This window comes from the organism of the source record quoted next, unplaced genomic scaffold, assembly GCF_019419815.1.
Source record: "Pyrus x bretschneideri cultivar Hongxiangsu unplaced genomic scaffold, Pyrus_bretschneideri_v1 Contig10, whole genome shotgun sequence".
In the NCBI taxonomy this organism is placed as follows: domain Eukaryota; kingdom Viridiplantae; phylum Streptophyta; class Magnoliopsida; order Rosales; family Rosaceae; genus Pyrus; species Pyrus x bretschneideri.
In genome coordinates this window covers 9,635,027-9,657,604 of record NW_025999391.1, presented here as the reverse complement: position 1 = coordinate 9,657,604, position 22,578 = coordinate 9,635,027, and the positions used below count along the sequence as shown (strand labels likewise).

At 36.9% G+C, this 22,578-nt stretch overlaps 3 protein-coding genes and 1 non-coding gene across 4 annotated transcripts; 1 reads left to right on the top strand and 3 right to left on the bottom strand.

Moving 5' to 3' along the window:
* Positions 1 to 6,747: 6,747 nt before the first annotated feature.
* Positions 6,748 to 12,361, top strand: LOC103964412 (dolichyl-diphosphooligosaccharide--protein glycosyltransferase 48 kDa subunit). The gene is made up of 13 exons (XM_009377341.3): positions 6,748 to 7,079; positions 7,213 to 7,349; positions 8,142 to 8,267; positions 8,561 to 8,614; positions 8,766 to 8,879; positions 9,521 to 9,576; positions 9,656 to 9,697; positions 10,282 to 10,357; positions 10,563 to 10,634; positions 10,733 to 10,858; positions 10,925 to 11,029; positions 11,555 to 11,638; positions 12,087 to 12,361. The coding sequence occupies exons 1-13, from the start codon at positions 6,803 to 6,805 to the stop codon at positions 12,132 to 12,134; spliced, it is 1,317 nt and encodes a 438-aa protein (XP_009375616.2). The 5' UTR covers positions 6,748 to 6,802; the 3' UTR covers positions 12,135 to 12,361.
* Positions 12,362 to 14,037: 1,676 nt separating this feature from the next.
* Positions 14,038 to 14,646, bottom strand: LOC125480612. The gene has a single exon (XM_048591625.1). It carries the CDS (start codon positions 14,644 to 14,646, stop codon positions 14,038 to 14,040), a length of 609 nt encoding a protein of 202 aa, XP_048447582.1.
* Positions 14,647 to 16,372: 1,726 nt separating this feature from the next.
* On the bottom strand, positions 16,373 to 16,505 carry LOC125470364. The gene has a single exon (XR_007252668.1). It is a non-coding gene; the product is annotated as a small nucleolar RNA snoR83 (small nucleolar RNA).
* A 4,027-nt stretch (positions 16,506 to 20,532) lies between these two features.
* Positions 20,533 to 20,853, bottom strand: LOC103964425 (putative lipid-transfer protein DIR1). The gene has a single exon (XM_009377355.2). It carries the CDS (start codon positions 20,851 to 20,853, stop codon positions 20,533 to 20,535), a length of 321 nt encoding a protein of 106 aa, XP_009375630.1.
* Between the last annotated feature and the right edge of the window lie 1,725 nt (positions 20,854 to 22,578).

Genomic DNA, 22,578 nt, shown 5'->3' with positions numbered 1-22,578 from the left:
TCGGATTCAAAGCGACCGTCAGAGGTTTTCGGCTTATCTCCAGAGGCACCTTTTTCCTGGGTCATCCAGCGTTTGGCCAAGTATTGAGACCTGGAATGCTCTAGCTCCGATGCCTCCCCCTCCGATGCCTTCCGCTCATATGTCTTCTGCTTCGATGCCTTCCGTTCCGATGCCTTCTGTTCCTACGCCTTCCGCTTCAAGAGTAAAGCCACGTAGTGGGGCCTCAAGCAAACAACCTCTGTGAAGGCTACATCTGCTTTATTTTAATTTTTTTTTTTTTTTTATTCTGAATCAATCGGCATGGAATTTATCTTTGAATGGGCGGTGATACTTGAAATGATCCGGTAATGGTTTAAATTCAAGATTGGATGCCTGAATCATTAACAACATGTTAGTATAAAAGAAAATTGAAATTGGAGGAGGTGGCTTACTTATGTGCTCCGACATGAACTCAAGGATAAACACATCTTCTTTGAACATTTCAGGAACTTTGCCCTTGGACAGATTTGATGTGAGGATTGGTCATTGTCTTGTGTCATAAAATTCAACTTCTTTGGGGTTGTTTGCCTCAAGAACGTCCTCTTTGATGAATTCATGATATTCCCTACTTTGCACCTTTGGAAGGGCTTCCAAGATGTCTTTTTCACTTTCTTCTTCCTTGGAATTCATGAACCTGCAAGGAATAGGGATATTAGGTGGAATGGGGTTAGAATTAATTAAATTTGGAACAACCTTACTTGAATTAGATGGCGTAGGAGCAATAGGTGCCTCCGGCAAAGGTGTTTCCACCCTTGCCGTGGGTTGGGTGTATTCCTCTTCCTCAAATTGCAACTCCTCATCCACTTCTAGGCTATGTTTGGACATTTTTAGGTCAGCTCCAACCTCCATAGCACTTCCCAAAGTGATAGCATTATGGATTTCAAAATCTTCCTTCGAGTTTTCAATGGTTGAACTAGGGAGTTCGTCTTGGTCTCGAAACTGTCCTACGAACTCCGCGATCTGCCCAATTTGCTTTTCCAAAAGGTCCAACCTTTGTGGTGTCTGCATAGGCGTTGAATAGAACTCCTCATATGGCTGCCAATATCCTTCTTGTTGAGCCTCATTCTCTTGATTTTGTGAGCCCTGCACCAAACAAATTAATTCATTAAGCTTTTGATTATAATCTATTGACGAACTTGAATTTGGTTGGGCATATTGAATATGAGGTTGTGGTGGCTGCCAATATCCTTCTTCTTGAACATGTTGAGCTTCCCACCACATAGAGTTTGAATGATCACTCCAATCTGAATTGTAAGTATTGGAAAACACGTTATTCCTTGATTGAAGATCAAATATATCAACGCTTTGCATTTGGGACCGTTCCATGAGCTGTGACAAAAGAGAAGCATTATCAAGTGCCATGTTGTTCTTCTCTAGTACTTGAATTCAACAAACAAAACACAAATCAAAAACTAAAACTAAAATACATAACAGAAACGAACAATCCAAGAGATTAGCAAATTTGCTAATCCCCGGCAACGGCGCCAAAATTTGATGCGAGAATTATACGCACACAAATTAAACCCTCTTTTCGTCAAATTGTAGTATATGTATAAGTAGGGATCGTTCTAGACCGGGGATTAGGAGGGATTGTTAACCACTTGGATTTGACTCAAAAACGTAAAATAACAATATGAAACACTATACTAGACTCAAAGAATGCAAAACTAAACTTTAAAACACTAAAACAAACGAAAAGACTCAAACATCACCCAAAACACTCAAAACTGCCTTAAAATCACTTTCTGGGCAGTTTTGAGCACTTTGGTGAATTTGGACGAATTTATGTAACAAATTTAATCACAACACTTATAAACACAAACTAAATTGATTTCTAACTAATTCGACAAGAAAGTAAAGGGGGATTTAGGTTTTGACGAATTTAAATTAAAAGAACAGATTGTAAGTAAAAACAGATAGTAAAGATGAATGTGATGAAATGGAATGAATGGATGATAGAACAGCTAAGGGGTTCATCTCCATACATGTTACACTTGCATAATAAAACGATTTCCAATTGCATTTCAATGAACCATGAATTCTCAACGCTCCAAGTTAATTAGGTCCGCTTAAATTAACTTTCAAATCTTCCTAACATTATTGGATTGGATGATTGCATACGACAACCCAAAACATTCCCCACAAGTCCCCTACATGATTGCATAATAGAGATACAAGCAAGAATCATTACGCTCTATGAAAATTATAAGTGTTGACGAGACATTCGTTACTATGGAATACGCATGAAACTTATGCCAAGAATTCGTTTAACGCGATTGTTTATAAGCAACCTCCACTACTTGCGAATATAAGTTCGTAACTATTAGGTGAAACTCACTTATATTCTAGCGTCATATTCATGCATGAAAATTAAGCGCGCATTCTCAATAAACATACATAAATAAGTTATCAATCAAACGGTTAAACAAATTGAATCCACAACTTATGAAACGCAATTAGAAGTAATCAAATCAAAATGCAAGCATAAACATATATTTCGAATCCCCCCCTAGCCAAGGGGGGTTTAGTTCCTCATAACTTTGAAATCAAAGAAACACCTAAACATTCCAACAACTCAAACTTGAATTGTATGAACGTTTAGGCACTCTTCTCTTCCATTCCTCATACGTACAAAACAAAGAGAATTGAATTTAAACATTGAGATCAAAGAAACACCTAAACATTCCAACAACTCAAACTTGAATTGTATGAACGTTTAGGCACTCTTCTCTTCCTCGTTGTTGTATCACAAGGTCTAAGGTGAGTTTTGGGATAGTGTGAAGTGTTTTGGAGGGATGGGGAGTGGTTGGAGTGGTGTTTTGGATGATTTTCTGAATATGGACGAATTGAATTAGAATGAATGCAATGGATGCTTATTTATAGGTGAAATGGAGGGAACATGACAGCTAGGAGGGAATGTGGCTGCATGTGCAAGGGGACAATCTGAAAATGCATGTGAAAGCATGTGTTGGCTGCAATGATGAAATGGATGGGAGTGCATGTGGCTTAATTAATTAAAGGGAGTGCATGTGCAATGTTTTAAAGGATGGAATGCATGTGAATATGATGGAAATCTGATGGGAACTCATGGCAAGGATGATTTCTGGTGGTGAATGGGTGTATGTTTGAATGATTAAAGGGACATGTGGGTTGGAAATGATGAAGGAAATGCATGTGAGTGACAACTAGATATGTTGATGAATGCATGTGGAATGTTTGTGGTGAGTGAATGTGCACGACAATGAGTGAATGTGGTGGTGAATGTGGCTGATTTGATTTATGGAAGATGCATGTGGATTAAAGGTGAGTGAATGATTATGGAATGCAATCTGAAATGGGAGATGGAATGGGATGTTTTGCATGTGAATTAAAGAGTGAATGCATGTGCAATGACAGCTAGGTTGAATATGCATGTGGAATGGCTGATTTATTTGAAGATGCATGTGCAATGAAGTGGAATGACAGCTAGGTTATGATGATGAATGCATGTGGTTGATTTAATTGAATAGGAAAGCATGTGGATTTAATGGTTTAAAGGGTGAATGCATGTGGATGCATGTGTTGATGAATGGGATTAGGAAAGGTTTAAATGTCCTAAAACTAAAGGGAACAAGGTTCCAACACTTTGGTCTTCAATTAGCTCTTCAATTTCGTCCAACACTTTGGCTCCAAGCATAAGCTATCCATCCTTAGCCCAAAAGTGCTCCAAAAGTCTCCAAAATGCATCTTTTTGCTCCTTTAGCCCTTTGGACCTACAAACACACGAAAATAGCTTAAAGTACTAAAATAACTAAAGAAACATAACGTAAATGCACGAGAACAAGCCATTTAAGTCGCATGAATATGCTCCTATCAACGAGTTGCCAGCTCGAGAGCCCGAAGGCAACGTGACAGAAGGCTGACGTCAGGGCGACGTCATCCATCATCTCTTCTACATTTCTGGGCCTCAACCTTACAGCTACTCGACCTCCGTCGTCCTTGGAAGCAGCCGAGAAGATCCTCTCCGGACTAAACCCATCGAAGCCTCTGAATTCGTTTTGTTTAAAGGCCAATTCGGCATTGTGGGCTTTCCCGGAGTCGGCGTCATGCTTTCCCGAAGCCAGCGTCGTGACTTCCTCGGAGATGGTTGTCGGAGAAGATGCAGAAGATGCATAATTAAAGAAGAAGTTTTCCGATAAACAAACAAAAAAGGAAGAAGGAAGTGAAGAAGAAGATGCATAATTGAAGAAGAAGAATTGAAGAAGAAGCAAAACCAAATCTGCAGAGAAGAAGGAAGAAGGAGGATTTGGAGATAAATTAATAATATAATATTAATTATAAATAAAAAAAATATTAATATTTTATCACTTATTGTCAGGGCTATTCAGTGTAGGGGTGGAGATGCAAAAGGCAGTTACTGTTCATTAAGGGCAGTTACTATTCACTGAGTGGATTAAATAGTGAATAGCCGGGGGCCTTTGCAATGGTGGAGTTACTCTTAGCGAGACCCCTCAAATATGAGCGGACTAACTAAGACCGTCATCGTCCTCTTGCTCGCTCGCCTCTTCGTGTTCGTTCAGTTCGTCCTGCTCGCCCTACTCACCATGCTCGTCTTGATCGTCCTGATCGAGCTCATCCTGATCGCTCGACTAACTACATTGGCCACGCTCGCTCACTTGAGCAGGCAAGAAATCGTCAATCTCTCTCTCACTCATCATTTACAAATTCCATTTTTTGTTTTGATTATGTAAAATCTGGATTGCTTTGATTATGTGAAATCTGGATTGCTTTGATTTTGTGAAATCTGGGTTGGTCTTATGCTGTGAAATTGCTTGTTCTTCAATGATTTCTGCTTCGAGGTATTTTATGATGTAGTTGTTCGGATTTGATTTCCCCTTCTGGGTATTTATTATCGGTTGTGGTTGTAAATTTATTTCGGTTCTCTTATGCTGAAAATTGGTGGACATTTGATCCCCTTAAATTTCTTTCCTTTTCTGCAGCCAAAGGAGAGAACTTTGTGCAATGGCTTGATTCAGAATTCTCATCCGGTAAGAATTATCAAAACCTGGATATCGTAGCTAATTGAATTCTCAAACTTTAAACCAAATAAGTTGTATCTATTTATATGGGTCCCTGTTTCATGACAAGTTAAGCATAGAGAAGATATCTCCAGGCGCCAACTTTTTCTAATTTGTAACTTTCTTTTATTTCAAGGTTTTAGGCAAACTTGTGTTGTTTTACCTGCTTTATGTTAATATAATCGGAAGTAGGCCTGCTAGTTACTGATATAGATTTTGTTCATCTAATTTGCAATGTGTGTTGTTATAACTGCAAGTTTTGTGGAAGTTGCATATTGTAGATTATGGGGATCTGTTGCAGTGGAAGGATACGGTGATCTTAAAACGAACTGATCCTCTTGCTACTTTTCATTATGTTCATGCCAATAATTATATTTCTCAATCCATCTACTTGGATCAAATGCTACAGCTGCCAGCTCTATATATAATAATAATAATTTAGTACTTTGTTTTATTGAATCAAATTGAAAGTATATATGGCTGGTGCCTCTAACTTGGAAATCGCTAGGGAACAGTGTAGTCTGAAGGGGAGATTATGGACCAATGATGTTGATACTTCAAATAGTGGTGAAGTCATGGTTCATTCGTTTAGTTGTTACTGCTCCTGTTCTTACTTTTAACTTAATGGCTGATGCCAATTCAAATTTGAATCAAGTTGTAGCTAATGGAATGACTAAAGATCTTGAACTTTGTGATACTGCATTTGCTAATCGGTAACATCTTGTTGTTGTATTGAACTTCGATATCACCAACCAGTAGGGAATATTGAAATCTGATGCCAATGGCCGGCTTTTCAAAATGGTAGGACTAAAAGAAATGCGTTTCTTCGTGTCTAATTCTCTTCTAATGCCCTCAAAGTGCTCTAATGGAATATGTCACTACTAAATTGCTACATGTTTTGTTTTGATATATGTAAAAGCATTCGACGTTAGGATGCGATTGAATATCGTGTCTCACAAGAACAAACCGGGCTAAGAGTCTGTGACCAAATCATGCCAAGCTGTAGGCTTAAGACTTGAGTCTTAATTTGTTTTTTTTATTTTTATTTTTATACTAAGGATATAATTTTACTGAGGTGGTAATAAATTTAGGCCAAATCTCACAATAAGTCAAACATAAAGTCTCTAACCTAAGAAAAACTAATAATAATGTAAATGTGAGGTCTCATTTTCAGTTATTCAAATCAAAACAACACAATTCACAAGTGGATTTTCCCTTAATATTTTTTATTTAATATATATATATTTTAACAAAAAATAATATCTACACTAATATTCTTTTATTTTTAAACCCTTATAAAGAGAAAGAATAATTGCATCTCTTATGAGGAAAATGCACGTCATTTTTTTTGTAGGAATGGTTTTGAAACAAAAATTAAGAAACTGAACATGTTTAAATCTTCTGATTAAGAAATTTATACGACAAAAATATTTCATAAATGGTGGAATACGACATGGACACAAGTATTATTCTAAAAGAAATTGCCAGTCTAAGGAAAAAAGTTTATTTAAATATAATAGAGGGTGAACATGTGAAATTACTTTTTGCAAGTGTAGGAAAAATAAAGAATATTTTGAACGAAATTAATGAAGAAGAGCCAGTCAACACCTCCTCCACACTTACAGTCTCGCACTAGTTTTGCGATCTGAGAGAGTTCGCTCGCATTTCTTTTCCGCGGTCCCTCCCCTCCCCAAACCCAACCAACCATGTCGAAGCTCCTCGGCGTCCTTGCCTTCCTAACCCTAACCCTAACCCTCCCATTTCTAGCCCACTCCTTCTCGCCGGACCACCCCACCGACCGCCGCGTCCTCGTCCTACTCGACGACCTCGCCGTCAAATCCTCCCACTCCTTGTTCTTCAAATCCCTCCAGTCTCGAGGCTTCGAGCTCGATTTCAAGCTCGCCGACGATCCCAAGATCTCCTTGCAGCGATACGGCCTCTACAGCTACGACGCCTTGATCCTCTTTTCTCCTTCCGTCGATCGTAAGTCTCTCAGTTGAATTTTGTGATTGTTTCTATCTTGTGATTTGGGAGAAAGTTGTGGAATTTAGGAGCTTTTGATCGGTTGAAATGGAGGATCAATTTATTCAGAAATTGTGTTTGTCGTGTATTATAGGTTTTGGAGGATCCATTGACCTGGCTGCTATACTGGATTTCGTGGATAGCGGTCATGATTTGATCATTGCAGCTGATACCAATGCATCTGATTTGATCCGGCAGATCGCGGTTGAGTGCGGAGTTGATTTCGATGAGGTTGGTTCAAGCATCGAAGCATTTTCACTGGTTGCTGCGTTGATTATATGTTTGCAAGCTTGTCACAATTTCCTCTAAATTGAATTATGTCCAATATGCATCCATTGCTTCATGATATCCTCTACCACCCGAAGAAATTACTTTTCTTTGAAGAATTGATTGTCCAATTTGTTTGAGGATAACAGAAACAAGCATAATCGCTAAGGTGCATGTCCTTATGAATGTAGCCAATTCGAATAAAATTTAAACCAAAAGGGTGTAGAAGAGAGTAAAATGCATTCTTAACAACGGCAGGGTCATCATATTGTGTTATGAACCATCAATACCCTTGCGCTCTTTATGAACTTTGTAGAGGTTAATTTGGGCATCTTCCCAGTTACTACCTCCTATGATTTAAGTACACATCAATAATCAAAAACCACTGTCATGTACTACACTGATGTGATTGCGAGGTTGGAAAAAATCATTCTTTTATCTGCTTATACAATGCAAAGAATATATTTTCCATTTTTACAGAGAAAATCTTAAAATCCTTGGGTTTGTATACCTTTCCTGGAATTATGAATTCAGAGGAAGCATTTTGGCAGCCTCTGTTGGAATAGCTGTGTTCTGGATATATGTTCTTCTACTCCCTTCATCTCATACAGTATTCTACAGGGCTTATTGATACCCAATATTCTTATCTTTACCTTGAATTCTTACAAGTTTATATAGGTCTTACCTTGTCATCCAGCGTTTGGAGCATGGTTATGGAATTGATGTGTTTGGGTAAATTATTTATTATGGATACAGGATCCTGGTGCTATGGTTATAGATCACACAAGCTATGCAGTTTCAGACACTGAAGGAGATCATACAGTGATTGCTAGTGATGATTTCATCAAGTCTGACGTAATTTTGGGTAGCGAGAAAATTGAGGCAAGTTCTATTCTGATAATATTTGTGGCCCAGTTTACTAAATCGTACATTGTATCTTCAGTTAAGTAATATGGGTACTGGTCAGGCCACATATTGTCACATTTTTCCTCGAGCCATTCATTTTTTATGTCCTTGTATCCAGTAGTAGCTTAAGCAAAGTATTTTGAGAATATATAATCGTAGAAATATCAACGGATGCACTTAGAGACAGTTCAATGCACACTACTACTAAATGGTGATGGTAATTGTTGTCTTTGTCTCTGATATTGTTTCCATCGGTGGTTCTGCCACAGGCTCCTGTACTTTTCCAAGGGATTGGCCATGCAGTAAACTCTGAAAATAGCCTGGTAAGAATTTCCAGTTATCCATATTCAATGCGCTGCAACAAACAAGAGAATCAGCCTTTGTGCCAATTAAAGTTATTCAACTTTGATTGTTCATTTGTTTTTCTTTAAAAATTGTTATAACCCTCTTTAATGTCAATTTATAAACATTTAGGTTTTGAAAGTTCTCTCAGCTTCACCTTCAGCATATTCTGCTAACCCCAAAAGCAAGCTGTCAAATCCTCCATCGCTCACTGGATCTGCTATATCTTTAGTTTCAGTTGTGCAGGTATGTTAAATTTTCATAGCCTGTTGTCTGCTCTTCTTTTACTTCTTTGCCGTGTCTGTATTTTGAAATACATATACGGTTTCCCTTGTTTATGTGTTTGTTCATGCTTTAATTGGAAAAATCATGCCTATCTGGTCCATGATAAGGAAATGATATTGTAGGTCGTATTAGTTTGCAGCTTTCTGTTGGCTTCATATTGGCTTCTTGTTAAGCATAGGAATACCTTTCTCTTTCTCAGTCTCTCTATTGTTTAATTTTTTTGGGAGGAAACATTGGACTAATTGCAATAACATATCTACTAACAGAGAACTGTTCTAGAGCATCCTACCTTTTTTACCATTACATTTCATATTATTTTTCACGTCCTCTTTTGCCTATGGGGGCGGTGACTTTTTTCTCAAAATCCTGCCACACCTTTGGAAACGGACCTTAATGTTTGATTCTTCAGTGTCACGATATAGCTCCCTATTGTCTGGTTCCAGATGTTTGCAGTCATAAATATTACTAAGTAGTGAGTTCTCCGGGTGGACTGGTCTGTAAATGAAATAAAGTTTCTTTGATGCTTTTTAGCGAATGAATGTGCATGCATCTATTTTACACATTGTATTTTCTTTAAAGGTTTTCTTGTGTTTATTGCGCAGGCAAGAAACAATGCTCGGGTTTTGATCTCTGGTTCGTTGAGTTTGTTCAGCGACAGGTATGTGATAATTTCCGGCTAAATTACGTTCTCTTATTTTTTGAAAGTTTCCATTGACAGGATTTGGTTTTGTTTATAGGTTTTTCAGATCCAAGGTGCAGAAGGCTGGGAGCTCAAAGAAGTGAGTGATGCTGTGACTTGTAATTTGATTTCCTTGCCATATGTGTTACATTGATATTTTAGGACATCTCCTTTTCTAACTGCCATATAAACTATGAACTTACATAATCGAAGAGGATAAATTATCTTATTAGTGGAGATACAGCTTGCCTGTTGGGAATTAACTTATAGCTATATGTCACGTATTGTGAAGTGGTCTGGTTGTAGCTTTGTGCCCACGTTAACTGATTATTGTACATGATGCAATTCAGTTGTTGATTGTTTAAAAACTAATAAAAGGTTGTAGGCTATGGCGCCTGTTTTGAGGCAGGTATGTGCTTTACGACTTAATGATGAGCTATGATTCATGCAGAGATTAGGCTAGACATGTAGACATCAATGGAAATATGCATCTTGGAGAAGTAAAGGGTTTACACTAGCAGTTTATAAGATATTATTTTCCTAATGTAGCTGTGTACAAAATGACTACTCACAAATAAAATATGCATTTTTGAATGAGTTTGTCGAAGATATCTCTTAATGATGCAGAATACTTTTGCAGTTTAAAAGAAGAAAGTTATGAGAAACATTTTTTTTTTATAACAGACATAAGAAATCGTCAAATGAGCAGTTTCTGACTGAACTTAGCAAATGGGTCTTCCATGAAAGAGGTCATCTCAAGGTGAGGCAAAAATTATTTTCTTCTTGTCAGAATATTGTTTGTTTAATTAGGCCTGAACAAAATAAAGAAAAGAAAATGAGAAAAGCAAAAGAGAAGTGACGGTGGCTGGTTTTAGTCATCTAATTGTTTCATTATAGCTATCTCTATAATCAGTGTTTTTGGGTTTCTTAAATGCTCACCTTGTTAATCATGTTTTGGCCTGTAGGCTGTTAATGTAAAACACAACAGAGTTGGGGAAGCAGATGAACCTGCAATGTACAGGATCAACGATGACCTGGTAATTTTATTTGCTTACGGTGTTAGTAAAAATCCCAATGAAAAAGGGTTAAAAAAACCTAAAGATTTTGGCATCTGACATTGAAATTGCAATTGAAGCAATATTCGGTTGAGATTTATGAATGGCATGGACAACGATGGGAACCATATGTTGCTGATGATGTCCAAGTGCAGTTTTACATGATGAGTCCCTATGTTCTGAAAACCTTGTCGACTGATCAGAAGGTAACGCACGTTATTCACTGCAGATTTTTCGTAAACATCCTTGCTTAATATTCTTCTGTATTGCAGGGTCGTTACTTTACAGATTTTAAGGTTCCAGATGTTTATGGGGTTTTCCAATTCAAGGTTGAGTACCAGAGGCTTGGCTACACAAGTTTGTCTCTCTCAAAGCAGGTAATAAATATTTCTATAAATGGTGTCGGTGCATCTCTAACTTGTTAAGAGAAGATCTTTCAATAAAACCAAGAAAGTTTTGTATGCATTTTATGCTTGTGCGAAATGGATGTCATCATGGACTTGATAAAGTTGGACCTCCGTAATATAGTATTGAAGCTTTGTTATTGATTGAAAATCTGTGGTTCCATTAATAAAATTCATTTCATTACAATTAATACCCAACTGCAGAATGCGTTAAATTTCAATTTACCGCTGTTTCTTATTGAATGTTGATTAAACAATAAAAGACAATAATTCTTGTATCTACCTTTGAACAACCATCCCACTTATGTTTTGCACCTGGAATGGCGCACACTTCAACTTTGAGTAATGAATATTCTCAAGTACCAAAACCTTGTACTGTGACTAAATGTGGTATTTTATTGATTTATTTTAATTCTTGCTTTGTATGAGTGAGTCAGGTTCCCTTTTTTAATGTAATGTTCACACTGCCTCAATGGAAATTTGGATATTGAATTGCAGATCCCTGTTCGACCATTTAGACACAATGAATACGAAAGATTTATACCAGCAGCTTATCCCTATTATGGAGCAGCATTTTCAATGGTAACTCTCTCTTTTGTTCTCTTGAATTGGTCTGTTACATTATACACTCATTCACACACACACACACACACACACACACACACACACACACACACACAATGAATGCGAAAAATACCAGCAGCTACACAGAATGAGCGTTTAAGACAGGATTCCTTGCCATCGAAACTGCCCTTCATTTTCTTATATTTACAAAGATTTTCGATTTGTCATCTTGTCCAACGCTGGTTTAATGGCCTGAAGAGCATCTCATCTTTCATGGCCATGTCAGTGGTGTTAGCCGCCCTATTTCAAGTTACATTGAGCTAAAGCTTAACTCTATGAACTATGTATGTTTGAAGTTACCCGGACATGGGAAATAAGCCCGAGATGCTCATTTATTGGTGCCATAAGCTATTTTTACATTAGCTTGAAACTATTTTGATAACATTATCTTGGTATTGTGATGCAGATGACAGGTTTCTTCGTCTTCACAGTCGTCCACCTATACAACAAGTAGATGTAGAACAATTGTAGGGGAAGATGTAATGCGGTGACTAAGAGCTGATTAGGAACGGAAATTTTGATTACGCAGACTTTATAAATGCATACTATATTGTTAAGTAGTTGAAGAAGAAGATGCCGTCCGGAGGTTGTGCATGTTAAACATCATCCGTACAATCAAATCCCCTTGGATTACACCTTGGTTTGAATATTTACCATTAGAAAGGGGCAGTTATTAATGCATTTACAAAGAATAGGAACTGAAATAATTTTGATTCTCTTAGACCTTCTCCAAATCTGGGCTATTTGCTAAATTTTTCCCCCAAACACCACTCAACCCAAGCTAAAACAATGGGCTAAAAGTAAAATGTAACCATCTTTAACTCTTGGGCTAAAAGCCAAATTTTTTAGTTCGGAAAATTTGTCTTTTAGTTCAAAAATAGTTTTTCTGCTTTAACTATTTTGGTTTAAAATTTTAGTCTGGAATTATTAAAGAATGAACTTAGGTTAATTTTTTTTAAAACAAATAAATATGTACACTATTGTAAATTAATTTTATGAACATTTTGATCAAAAAGAATTTTAATTTCAATAAAAATTGAAAAATTACTAAATTTTTCACAAAGCAAGCCTTCGACTTTAACCAATGTTTCAATTTTCACCAATCGTTCAACACCCAACGTTCAACTTTCACCAACCGTTCAACACCAAACTTTAAACTTTCACTAACTGTTCATCAATCATCCTATATATAAAAACAAAGTCTAATATTGGTTGATCACACAATCTTTCAACCTTCAATCATCCTCTATATTCACCAATCCTTCAACTTTCAAAGAGTTTGTTTTCTAAAAATCCTCAATATATCATCAATGGGTGATAGAAGAAGGCGTAGCAGGGCAATGCAGATGACACAATACCAAGCAAGGCTTGACATTGAAGATGCAGAACTGATCAACGCCGAAGCTGAACTTGTAAACTTGTTTATGCAATATGAGCACCATGGCGAATTTAGCCATTGTGGTTTTGTCACGGGGTGTTTATTCATGCAACGTGAAAGAGAAAGAGAAGAATGTCATGATTTTTGGAGGCGATTTCGGATGAGCAGAGAGCTTTTTGAAAGTATCTTGAACGCAGTTGTCAATCATGACCACTACTTTGCAAAGAAGATAAATGTCGTAGGCTGACAAAGTCTATCACCTCATTAGAAGCTCACATCTGCATTTCAGATGCTAGCTAATGGGTGCTCTGCTGACTCAACTGACCAGTATTGCCGACTTACGGATAGTACTGCTATTGAGAACCTGAAGCGCTTCTGTCAGGCAATTCAAGCCATATATGGAGCCACATACCTCCACAAGCCACATTGTGAAGACTTGAAGAGGCTTCTACGCAAGGCAGACAAAAGAGGCTTCCCTGGGATGATAGGAAGTCTCGATTGTATGCATTGGGAATGGAAGAATTGTCCTACTGGTTGGGCTTGCTAATTCAAGGGCCGTCATAACAAGCCAACCATCGTGCTGGAGGTTGTGGCGTCTTACGACACATGGATTTGACATGCATTCTTCAGCGTTCCCGGATCAAACAACCACATCAATGTTCTTTGGTCTTTTCCTCTGTTCGATGATGCTGTGAATGGATGGGCACCAGAATTTCGGTTTAAGGTAAATGGTAATATGTATGAGCTAGGTTACTACATAATTGATGGTATTTATCCTAGTTGGTCTATCTTTGTCAAAAGTTTTTCTCATCCCGATAGTGCAAAGACTTTTGACAGACTTTTCTCAAAAGTTCATCTTTGCACTATCGGGATGAGAAAAACTTTTGACAAAGGTAGATCAACTAGGATAAATACCATCAGTTAGGTAGTAACCTAGCTCATACCTATTACCATTTACCTTATATCGAAATTTTGGTGCCTATCTATTCACAACATCATCGAACATAGGAGAAGACCAAAGAACGTTGATATCGTTGTTTAATCCAGGAGCACCGAAGAATGCATGCCAAATCCATGAGTCGTAAGACGCCATAACCTTCAGCACGATGGTTGGCTTGTTATGACGGCCCCTGAATTGGCCAGCCCAACCAGTAGGGCAATTCTTCCACTCCCAATGCATACAATCGAGACTTCCTATCATGCTAAGGAAGCCTCTTTTGTCTGCCTTGCGTAGAAACCTTTTTAAGTCTTCACAATTTGGCTTGCAGAGGTATGTGGCTCTATATATGGCTTGAATTGCCTGACAGAAGCTCTTTAGGTTCTCAATAGTAGTACTCTCCGCAAGTCGGCAATACTCATCAGTTGAGTCAGCAGAACACCCATTAGTTAGCATCCGAAATGCAGATGTGAGCTTCTGATGAGGTGATAAACTTCGTTGGCCTATGACATATATCTTCCTTGCAAAGCAGTGGTCATGATTGACATCTGCATTTAAGATGCTTTCAAAAAGCTCTCTCCTCATCCAAAACCACCTCCGAAAATCATGAGTAGGAAATCTCGGGCGCTTGATGAAATAATCTTTCATCATTTAGTCATAACATTCTTCTCTATCATGTTGCACGAATGAACGCCCCGTGACAGAATCACGATGGCTAGATTCGCCATGGTGCTCATATTGCATAAACGAGTTTACAAGTTCAGCTCCGGCATTGATAGGTTCTACATCCTCAATGTCAAGCCTTGCTTGTTATTGTGTCATCTGCATTGCCTTGCTACGCCTTCTTCTATCACCCATTGATGAGATATTAAGGATTTTTAGGAAGCAAAAACTCTTTGAAAGTTGAAAGATTGGTGAATATAGAGAATGATTGAAGGTTGAAAGATTGTGTGATCAATTAATATTGGACCTGTGTTTATATAGAGGATGATTGATGAACGGTTGGTGAAAGTTGAAAGTTTGGTGTTGAAAGGTTGGTGAAAGTGGTGAAAGTTGAAAGTTTGGTGTTGAATGGTTGGTGAAAGTTGAAAGCTTGCTTTGTGAAAAATTTAGTGATTTTTAAATTTTTATTGGAATTTAAATTTTTTTAGATTAAAATGTTTACGATAGTCTACATATTTATTTATTTATTTATTTTTTAAAAGTTTGATTTAAGAAAAAATATTAGCCTAAGTTTATTCTTTAATAATCCCAGGTTAAAATTTTAGGCCAGAAGGCCAGAAGGGCCAGAAGGTTAAAATTTTAAGAGTGTCTAGGGTTGGACTAGGAGGGATCTTTTGCTTTCATTTTTCTTTCTTATCGGAGTTATTTCACATAGACTTGCCATGATAAGGAAGTAGGGAGGAATAAGCACACTTGGGGAGTGCAGTAAAACAGAGTTGTATGCTGGGTTTGGGAATGATGAATCGGTCCAATCAAGCACGTCTGGGATATTTTTCACAATAACGGAATCGTTATACTTGATTCCATTGTGTTCATCGTCATAGAACTTGATGGGGGTCTTGAAAAACAAGTAATTTACGTTGGGCCTTTATTTCTTTTGTTAGGTTCATTAGGGTTTTATTGGTTGGAAGATTGGAATACCTACCTAGTTATTTTGGTTGGAATTTATATTTCTATTTCCTTCTTAGCAAATAATTTTATTTTTCACAAGGTTTCGTTGGAATTGATCAATATATCTTGAAACAAACAAAAAGGAAACAAAAGACAAAACATAAATGACCAACTAAGCCATGCCGCCCATAGTGTCTGTGTTTTACTAAAATTTGGGTAAGGGAATCATGTCATTCAACTATTTTTTTAGTCTACTTACACGCAAAGAATCTGAAAAGTGCAAGTTTTATCTTAAAATCCGTAATCAAATACCAAAAAAAAAAGAAATTGAATCAACTAGGGGGAACTAGTTTTGAATTCATTTTCTTCTCCTATTTTTAGGCTTTTTGATTCGTTCATTTTCTCATTTTGATTAAGTGAACATACCCCTCTCTTCTACTTGTAAGTGTTCGCTTATAAAACGTGCTAGGACGTAAAAAGTAATGTTTGCCTAATTTTTTTTTTTTGAACAAGTAGCAATTTGCCGCATTCAAAAAGACTGCAGAGGAATGTATAATTAATTTTATGAATAACATAATGATTTTTGGAGTTTCAAACAAAATTATTGAAAACTTGGTCCTCATTGTTAATTGAAATAGAATTATCGGAAAACGAGTGCCGGAAATAAAACCCACTGTCCACCAGATGGAGCGGCATAAACAGAAACAAGAAACTAAAACAAAAAAAAAAAGGTTTGGATTGGATTGGATTGGATAGAAGAAAAAAATGTATGGAAAGTTACTAGTAAACGCCGTGTGATGATTAAAAACAGGCATTTATCAGCGAAACCCTCCACAGACTATGTTATTGGCCTCCTATGAATCAGATAAAGCACCTTTTCTCTGCTTTTCTGGGATTAATGAAGGCACCAACCACGACCACAACACAACACAATTTCTACCCTTTTCTGCGATTAATGAGGGCACCCCAAACCCACAAAATTATTTAACAAGAAACGAAAAGCCTGAAGAAAAAACCGAGAGAGAAGCAGGAGCTTTGAGGTTTGAAGTGACCGGGCGTCTTGTTTTTGGTTCACTTGGCTGCCTCCAAAGTGTGTTTTTATAGTCGAGGCTCGAGGGAGATGAAACCCTAAAAACGTTTGTTGAATTTTCTATTACGCTTTCGGTCCTTCAACTTTGTTGTTTTCCTTTATATGCGCCTCACTGTTATGGACAATTGCAATTGGGCTTACAATGGCAATCACCCTGCGTTTATCCAACTCTAGTAGGTATGGGTTGGCTCGCCAAATTAGAGTCCAATACGATTCCAGAATATATTATTAGAACTGTAAAATTTTAAGAAAATTAATGACAAAGACCTCACAATAATAATAATTTTTTTTTTATTTTTTTATTTTTTTTTTACACATAACGTTAGATTTTGTTAGATTAGAAGTTAGATTAACCACTAACAGGGTTTGAACTCATACTGTCATGCAAGGGCTCACACATTTCCACCACTATGATAAATGGTCACTTGCAAAGATCTCACAAACTTTAATTTTACAAAAAATGCTTTTCTTACTATATATTTATACCTCATTTATATCATCTCTCTAATAGAGATGAGATCCATATGCGGTGGCAAACCTACCTCTATTAGAGATGGTACAATTACAAATAGGTGGTAAGTGTAGCATTATTGTTAGTTTTAACCAAAAGCCAACTAAATGAGAAGCAATTTTAACCAAAAGCCAACTAATTTAGAGCTTCTCATTGGATATGCATTTTTTTTTTTTTTTTGGAAAAAGGCTTCTTCACATATAATACAACTAAAAGATACACAAAAGGAAACCCAAGGCCCAAACATCACACATAAACAAGCAAAACACGGGCCAAAAAAGACAAACTACAAAGGGCCAACTAGTAGTTGAAGCCCAAAACACACAAAAGAGGTTACAGACACCAAACAAATCTACTACTTTCGCCGCTGTTCTCGATCCGACCAAGTCCTTGTCCACAGCTAAGCATTGCCAGATCAATTGCAACAACGCACATCGATTAACGTTTCGAGCACAGACACAAAGAAAGGATAGCCAGCAAGTGATCGGAAGAAGCCAACTATCAGCATAAAGTTCATGGCAACCCACGAACAACATTGCCGGAAAAGGCAGAGACAGTGAGAAGGTGGTGGTGTTGAACACCTGAGCCGGTGGGAACACCGGAACTCTACACACCATCTCAAAGTCCCACAACAAGTTGCGGTTTGGAAGCGATTGCAAATGGAACAAAGAGGAGTAGGAAGGAACGCTGCTAGGGGTAGGAAGCAATGGCCAAATCGGAAAGGAGAGCAGGGGAAAAAAAAGGAAGAAGCATCGAGATAAGCAAAAAGAAAAGAAGAAGAAGAAGAAGAAGAAGAAGAAGAAGAACATAAGAAAGAGGACAAGGCATAGAAGGGGAGAAGAGGAGAAAATAGGAGGAGGAAGAGAAGAGTGGTAATCGACTCCAGCCAAAGCTCGAGTTGGCGCCTAAGAAGGTGGGCAAGATGAAGACCCTCACCAAAAGGAAGGGAGGAAACTCTCACAGAAGGAGAGAAGGGCTCTCACGGAAGGAGATAATTGATTGACCTTTTTTCCTCATCAGATATGCTTATTTGACACTTTACCTTCAACTTTTATCTTGTTCAAAATTTTATCCCTCAAAAACCATGAAGCACGCAAATAGTTAAAACGTATATTAATAAGAATTAGGCGTAAGTGGTGGATTATCCTGATGGTTAGAGTTTTCCTCTTTAATCTACTGTGTCACAAGTTCAAAATTTCCCCATTTTCTTAGCATAATAAATTAGTGTAAAGGATCCCTTATAAATTTATAAAAATAAAAAATTAGGTAGGTCACATTGCACAACATTGCCAATTCAAATTGCATTGTAACCTCATCCATTAAGATTTAAAAGTGGTGTTGTCATTGATGTCAAGGCAAAGTAAATTTGGCTTACTTGTTGTCTCCTTCGCACGAGATGCTCTTAAATGATAACTAGTTTCGGCTGAACTCTATATCCCCCTTTTTTGACATCTCAATGCCAATGGCAATGCAGATTACTCTTGTAATGTAGAATATCCCTTGTGGTACAAACTAGGCCTCTCAATTGTCTAAAATTGTTAGAATATACTAATGTATAACATACATTGTTGAATTTAATAATTGAATGTCGGCTAAAGAGTTCAAAAATATTTTAACAGGTGAGTCTAAGATTCTTAAAAGCAATGTGGGCCATAATAGAAGGACTCATTTTGTATTGTCGCTTTCATTCTTTTTTACTTCTTGTACAACTGATGCTTAGGTGGAGTCACTAAAGGAAGAGATTTTTCAGTGTGATGTGTGTGTTAAAAAGTTAATAACTTTAAAAATAAAATTTCTAACTATTTATATAAAATCACGTGATTTACCACTTGTGTTTCGATCACAATGAAAAATTTCTCAACTAAAGGAGAAATAACTTCGTGTGCCATAGGTACACCACTATTGTGTGTCCCGTGCCAATCACACATGATGCTATATAATTGGCATGGAACGCCCTGATGACGGCTTACCCGTGTCATAAAAACCTTTTTGTTTTTTTTTTTCTTTGGCATGTTAGGGTAGTTTGACTTTGACATGAATGCAATACCGGATCAAGGCCATAGCTTAAAGGGTGTCAAGGCCAGAATTTATTTTTCTTTCACTAGATTTCAGTTGTTTTGTCCCTTTGATTCTTGATAATGTCTAAAAGAAGCAACTTAGTTAAGTGAACGATTTTAGTTTGGTAAGTTTATTTATGAGGTTTTTGATGCTTATATGATGAATTTGTTGCGATTTGAGAAGTAAGAGAAGAGTTACCTGTTGTGTAACTTCGAAGTATGATCTTTCAACTAAAAAGTAAACGAAAAACACCTGCGGGGTCGGTATCCAACTGATAAAGATAATGTGACAATGACATGAATTAAACTTGCTTAAAAAACAAGTTTATGGATTAAACAAGAAAGATAGTGTGACAATGATATGAAAGAGAGCAGAAAGTCAGAAGATAAGGACACTCAACTCACAATATAAAAAAAAACTTAAAGTTCTGCATCCTATCTTTTACAACTTCTTTTTGTAATTCATCACGTTTGCAATTTTATTTATGTTTTAAGCTCTAATACATTACATGTAGTATTGATTTCCTGTAAGAAAACTTCATTTGAAGGCACTTCAACTGCTAGCAAGAACTTGCCCAAATAGGTCTAAACTTTGCCCGATCTTTTGTATTTTGCCTTTCTTTTTGAGTTATTAGTTTATTGTTGGATATTTAATAAGTACTTAACGTCATTTCTTTTCTGTCTTTCATTTTCATATAGTTTGTCCGACATTTCGTGAGTATATTTATGTGAGGATTGTAAATCTGAGTTGAACCAAGATCCAACCAATTTGTGATTATCATTTGGCATACACAAAGAAGATATTTAAAGTCATTTACAGACAAGGCATAGAAAAGAACTTAACATAGATTTTAACCTCATCTATAGCACAATTTTTTGATTAGAAGTTCAGTTTACTTGTGGTGCAAGTTTACAATCTAACAATAACTTCATTAGATTTTTTTTGTTGGTATTAACTACAATGGCACGCCTGACATAAACCAACAACTCATTTTAAAAAACTTAGATGTCTTCTTAAGGCGTTGAAAGGCATTTTAAACTGATAAGAGTTACCAAGGAGAATTGTATCGTAAACACAAATATAACTTTAGAACACATAATCCAAAAAAAAAAAAAAAAAGATTAGATAAAGCTTGATAAAACAAAACACAACGACAGAAATTAACTGAACAGAAGCGTACAAGCTATCCACAACCAACAAAAACAAATTAAGGAGAAACTTAAACAGATGGACATATCATTCCATGCAACACATGCATGCACTTTTAGCAACGGATAGGCTGGCGAAGGTTGCATCTGGCAGGAAGCTGCATGGCAAGGTTTGGGTCGATTCCGTAGGCACTGAGAAAGTTTGAGTACTTCTTGAAAAGACAAAGGCATCCGAAGTCCGCGTACGAAAGAGCCGAGCAACACAGAGCTGAGGGAGGCGGAGGGTTCGCCCCGCTCACTGAAGGGGCGCATGCATTGAGACCTTCTTTTGTCATGCGGCAAAAACTCTCGTCGCTGTTGGCCATCAAGGCGTCGGAGCCAATGGCTACTGCCAAAAGCAATGCCACAAGAACAACAAGCTTTCTGTATGCTTCCATGTCTCTCTCTATTTCTCTCACTCACTAATATTATCTTGGATTTCTAAGTGTAGCGATGAACTATGTGAAAGATGGTTTGTGGGATTGGTTTTTATATAGCTAGAAGGCAAAGGTATATGGGAAATTGGGAATGGTGGGTTGTCTTACTGTTGCCCACTTGTAAATATAAATGGGTATAGATTTGTCACAAACCTCCATACCCTCTTTTGTGTCTCTTCCCATTATCGCTTGTAAATATAAAAAGAAAATCATCATGCTATAATCAGATATATATTATGTTAATATTGAGATTTGTAGAATGTTTATTTGCCATACTATCCCCACATTGAGAATTTGAATGATTGATCAAGTTGGTTCTTGCTTGAATGTGTGACTATGATTCACAATTAATTTGACATAATCAACATTTGTAGCAGAATATAAGTTTGGTATCAAAACATTAGCTAGTCATCCATCACACTAGGTTTAATTGTATTTGTAATATGCATCTTAAATACAAAACCTTGACTTAAAAACACTTGACTCCACATAAAATAAATCATTTTGTAGTTAATATATAGAAACGCATCGAATAGAACCTGTAATTGTGGCATATTATAATTAGCAGCATGCATGCATTGCAATGTTAGAACTCGTGACGCAGAGTTGGCGTATTGGGATTACTGTGGGCTCACAGGGCTGTATAGATCACGGAGGTGCATTGGTGATTGGTCTTTTATGGGGAAGCATTATCCAAATTAATCAATTGTTTACTACCATAATTAAATTAAGGAATGTGATTGTTAATTTGGTGACATGTGACTTCATATGCATTTGTTATTCTTGATGGGGATGGAGGTGGAAAAGTCATCAATCAACATGAGTTTATAGGATAATAAGAGCATCTTTAATAGAAGACACAAAATGTCAGATCGGATATAAAATATATATCATAATTAAAAATTGTAGATAAAAATTCTAATTTACACATTTTCTATTAATGTAGAAAGCATTCTGTCTCATGTCTCACTATTGATCAGTATCAATGCCGTTGTAAAGGAAACTTCTAGGAATATCACGTTTTTTTACCACATTCATGAACGATATGATGTGGTAAGTGAGATGTAATTGTCAAATCAATGAATAAGTTTATCTCATTGAATTTTGGTATATGTGTCATTGGCCACGTCAACGTTACACATGAATATGTCAAAAAATATGATCTCCCATTTATAATGGTTCATTAACTTCATATTGTATCCAATTTTGATTTGTAGCGGACCATTTCAAAAGAAATATTTCAATTGCCATTTATTTTCGTTGCTTTATTTCACCTTCTTACGTTATAGTCGTTGAATTTGAGGGTATTCAATTAGTGATTAATAGTCCAACGGGTAACTCTACTTAGTCTCATGTATTTCAATTACCCCAGAGCTTCCACTCTCAGTGAACACACACACACACACACACTCTTTTACAGTTTTACTTTTCGAGTGAATCACCTTTCTCCTCTCCTTCATTGATTCATCATATTCTTTTAAAGTGTTATTAACACCTTAGGTCAAAGCCAATAGCCTCACGCGCCCACGATGAATGTGTTGGTGTTGGGGGGGGGGGGGAAAGGAGCTTTGGCTGAAGAACCTTAGATGCCAAAATTAGAATTTTGAGAAAAAGTGTTTCGAGAATTTTGAGTATTTAGCAAGAGTGTAGACCTAGGTTTTTAGAGAAAATTGAGTAGTATATATA